We start from the raw sequence: 4,540 nt of genomic DNA on the forward strand, positions 1-4,540 counted from the left end.
CACACATTGTAACTTGAAACTGAAACTGTTTTGTTTTGTGTGCGTTCTTAGAAACATTGTAGAAAGTAAAAAATGGTGGAGGAACAAGAAACATCAGATGGCTACCTAGGATGGAATCGAATCCGCTACTCTCATCTCCAGTGGACAAAAACCCATTTCCAATCAGATCCCCAAACCCATTGGTCTATGCCAATGGTGGCCATCACAGACTCTTCCTCCACCGCCGCTGCCGACGACGGTGTCTCCGTCGTCTTTCCTCCCAACGACCACGAAGGCCTTCACATCTCCAATCAAAATCAACCCAATCATCACTCACCGTTGCCGCCGTCGCCACAGCCACCACCACCAACGCCGCCGTTATTGTCAGTTTCGCCATACGTAGTCAACGGAGAGGACCCATCACCGCCCCTGACAAGGTGGTTGAGATTTGGGTTTGGGTTCTTGGGTTCCAAGGTTACTGGCATCGCTTCCTCGCTTCGATATTATGCCGCCACTAGAGGGACACTCTGGTCATTTCGCTCTGCTGCCGGCACGGCAGCGGCTCTGCTACTGTTGTGGCTGTTGCACATGAAATTCCGGCGGCAACGGCATTCGCGGCGGATTCGGAGAGAGAATGAGGATCAGCTGCTGCTTGTTATCAAAGAAAAAGACAAGGTTAGGTTACTTTCCATCAATTATTCTTAATTTACTCTCCAAGTGTTTGTGAAAATGTCTATGCCAATCTTTGTTTATATAGTTTTTGTGAAATGGTTTATATAGTTAGTTATATGGAAACTGTAGCCATTCCTAATCCACTATAACAACATTAAATTTGTATGTAACTTGGTTCAAATTACTGAGGGAGAGATTTTAAGTTGAGTGTCATTACAGGGCTATCTGTATGTGAAATATTAAATTTGATAATCCAATTAGTATTAGAATTTTGGGCATGATATGGAGCACCAATGTATTTTGTTAGGTCACTGGTGTTTATATACAAGACTCTAATTAGAAACAAAATCAAAGAACTTTATTTATTTATTTTTAACACTTGAATTGTGTAAGAATTTCAATTTCGTACCTCGATTAACTCAACTATTTTAGTAATTACACGAAACGAAAGGTGTTTAATGTGATATGATACACATGATAATATACTTTAGTTTAGTATTCAGAAATATAATATGTAAATAGGATATTACAGAACAGTCTAAGCATGTTAGTTTTGGTGCAAAGTGGTTTGATTGGGTTATGATATTGAAAAGACGAATATTTGACAGAGTGTTTTGAGTTTGTGTGTTAGATGGAAGTTGAGCAGTTATCGATGTCAGATGGTGGGATACACAAAGATTGTCTTTTAGTTCTTTCAAAATGCATGAAGAAAACCATCAAAAATTGCTGATCCTATTGACTACAAATGGTCTAGAGAAGGTTTTTGTGGGATCCTGCCTCAAAGTTGTGGAATGTTAGTTGAGAGTATGAAAAGTGCGGCCAAAATTTGTTAGTTCTTTTCTATTTCAAAACCGAAACACTATTAGTGAGTTTTTTCGATGCCATATCCTGAATGAGATTCTTTGAATTATTGTTGCATTATAAGGTAATGAATATGAAGTGTCTCATCAAGCTATGAATTAATGGATTTGTTGCTGCTAATCATGCTGTTAACAACCATCTACTCCAAAAGCTTAAGTCCTTAGAGAGGTGTAAGTTAAATATTTAAATCCTTCAACATGCCCCATCACGTGTGGCCTTCTTTTGGTCCAACTGGTGTTTTAAGTTTTAAATCAGGGTGATGATGAAGTTTAAACACAAGACCTACCCTACTTTGATACCATGTTAACAACCATCTACTCCAAAAGCTTAAGCTGTTAAAGATGATGTAAGTTAAATATTTAAATTTTTCAACACATGCTACCTACGACTATTAGTGTTTATGCATAATGTTGTCCCTTATTCTTTTACTCTCATTGATGCATCCAGCTGAATGTTTATCCATGTGCATTGCTATTAACCCCTTCTGTCCGGTACTGTTTCAGTAGCATTGAATTTTGATATACTGGTTTGCAGAAAATTAACGAACTCTTGCATCAAATTGCTCAAATGAATCAAGTATTGATAGCCATTCATAGAGTTACTTCATCCAAAAAAATGGTTGATTAACAAGGTAACATTCACCAACTTGGTATCAACTTCTATAGGCCTACCTAAGCATTGTAATATTGATGCTCGTTGACTTGATCAGTGGCTGTGTTTTCCTGTTCTTTATTAATTACAGTATAACATGTCCTTCCTTTGTTTCTTCTCTGTACTGATATGTTTTCATTATGAGACCTCTACTTAGCTTAGATCATAGATTAAAAGGAGGTGCAGGTTATGGGTTTGGTCTTTACGAAGCTTATATACGAGTCCGAGAGTACCTTGAAGTCTTGAACTCTTGGTATCTACCATTTTGTCCATTACATTCAATTGCATATATGTTCATGCTTCTCTACCTTGTCTCTACATTTTTCTCCTAAATTGTTAAAGGTTAGAAAAGTTCAGTAAGGCGACTGACTAACTCGTATATAACACTTCTAATCACGTTCTGAATAAAATATTTTATGGATCGCAGATTGTCCTAGGAAGTGGAATGGGAATGGAAACATGGTAAGTCGAGACTCTACAACAATGATGCTGTAGGGATGGGCATATTTTGAGGACATAATTGGTTGATGATAATGAAAGTCTAGTTGTGATGGTGGATTTCTTTGGCCAAGAGTTACAGGACAACTAAAAATCAAAATGAACAAGTTAGTTTCTTACTTATGGAAGTTTCTTAATTTAAAATTTAGCTGGTAAAGCGATGTCATTGTGCTACCCTTTCTTTTCATTCCTCTCCTAAAAGCTTCTCTACTTCAGAATACTTCTTTTCATTACTCTAAAAGTTTCGTTATTTAAGAAGAAAATCAAGATATAAGAATTTTTTTTTGGATAGATAAAATTAGGTGTGGTTTGATAAACCCAATTAAGTGCCCAAAAATTTTAAATTTTTAACTTTTTTTAGTTTCTAAGGTGCATTTGATAAAGCAAAATTAATTATCACTTGAACACTTGAAAAGAACATTTCTCTTACTAAGGAGAGAATTCAAGTCAGACTGAGATTTTAAGCTAGAGAGAACTTCTATTCAATGTTGAATACGACACTTAAGTGAAACTTGGTTTTAAACTTCAATCTAACTCTACAAATTCATTCATAATTTTTTAGTCCTATAAATTTGGATGTGCTTTGGAGTGACAGTCTTCCATGCTTCATAACACGTTCCAGTCCATGGATTACTTGGTTGTTATCAACTATAATTGATCGTATTATGGTCAAATAGCACTAAACACCCCTCAACTACTAACTTTGTTGATAAAATAAACCCTCGGACTATTAAAATGTAGCACGGTCAGTCAGTCACCCCCGAACCAAACTTTCGTCTGTTTTAGGTGATTAAAAAAAATTAAAAATAAAATTGATTATGATGCCCTCACGTTCAATTTTAAGTCTTTCTCTCTACATAGGGGCACCTTCATGAAAGATCCTGGATCCGCTCTAGGAGAGACCATGGTTTTTCCGGCACATCCGAGTTTGTGGGATGGTGTTCGTAAACTCACCAAGTCGGCTCAGCACAAATGTATAGCGACCCGCTGGTGGGTGATTCAGTTCTCATCGACCCTAAACTTGGCTGAAGTTTCGCTGCTGTTGACGGTGGTTGCAAACTTGCTCATCTCTCATAATGTTGGGGCCAATAATTTTTTTGATCATGTGGAAGTTCCTTGAGAAGGCATTGATGGTGTAGATCAGGCCTTGGATGCTCGTTCTCGCTTTTCTTTCCAGCAGATTTTGTTTCAAAGTGTCTTTTATATTTTTGGGTCAATTCATATGAGAATGTGTTTATATATGTGAGTTTCTACATCACTTTGGTGAATAAAGGAAACATCCACTAATTATTCATACTAATCACTAAGGCCAGTTTGGTTGGGATCAAAAGTTACTGTAATTTTCGTTGTCGAAGTTGGTTATATATGTGAGGATCAAAGGTTCACATACCCTCGGTTTGGTTAGGACAAAATTGATCATTGTAAATTTCGCTCTTGAACTTTTGATCCTTTCTCTCTTCTTTTTTGCATCAATTTTTGTTACTATAGTTATCTTGGTTCAGTTTTGGATACTTGAATATGCCTCTACTCCCTTACTTTCTCTCTCTGCTTTTTTAGTTGCTCGAATTTTCTCGAAATCTGGTTTTATTCGACTTTTATGGATTAAATTGTATATAACTGGTCTTGATGAAGTTCTGAACTCCCTCTCTTTCCAGTTTTGTGCTGATCAAATTCAGTCAAGCTTTATTTCGCGTTGTAGTTGGGACCGAATTTGTTACTTGAATTTTCAGTCCCTAGCTTTTTGTCTGAAATTTGTTCCGAGTTTTGTTGATACTGTTTTTGAGCCTTGAATATTCTTCTACTCAGATCACATACATGAGGGAAGAGAGGAAGAAGAGATGGCATTGGAAAGAAATTGAAATGAGGGCATGATAGTTAT

The 4,540-nt window shown here is 36.8% G+C and overlaps 1 protein-coding gene across 1 annotated transcript; it reads left to right on the forward strand.

The window, feature by feature from the left end:
- LOC132285161 (uncharacterized) lies at nt 1-4,172 on the forward strand. Its single transcript, XM_059787329.1, has 3 exons — nt 1-654; nt 2,591-2,625; nt 3,523-4,172. Exons 1-3 carry the CDS (start codon nt 73-75, stop codon nt 3,779-3,781), a joined length of 876 nt encoding a protein of 291 aa, XP_059643312.1. The 5' UTR covers nt 1-72; the 3' UTR covers nt 3,782-4,172.
- Nucleotides 4,173-4,540: the final 368 nt, after the last annotated feature.

The sequence above is a fragment of the Cornus florida genome, unplaced genomic scaffold (assembly GCF_030987335.1).
Source record: "Cornus florida cultivar Cherokee Brave unplaced genomic scaffold, ASM3098733v1 CherokeeBrave_3.0.0_Hap2_Chr11, whole genome shotgun sequence".
Classification (NCBI taxonomy): Eukaryota; Viridiplantae; Streptophyta; class Magnoliopsida; order Cornales; family Cornaceae; genus Cornus; species Cornus florida.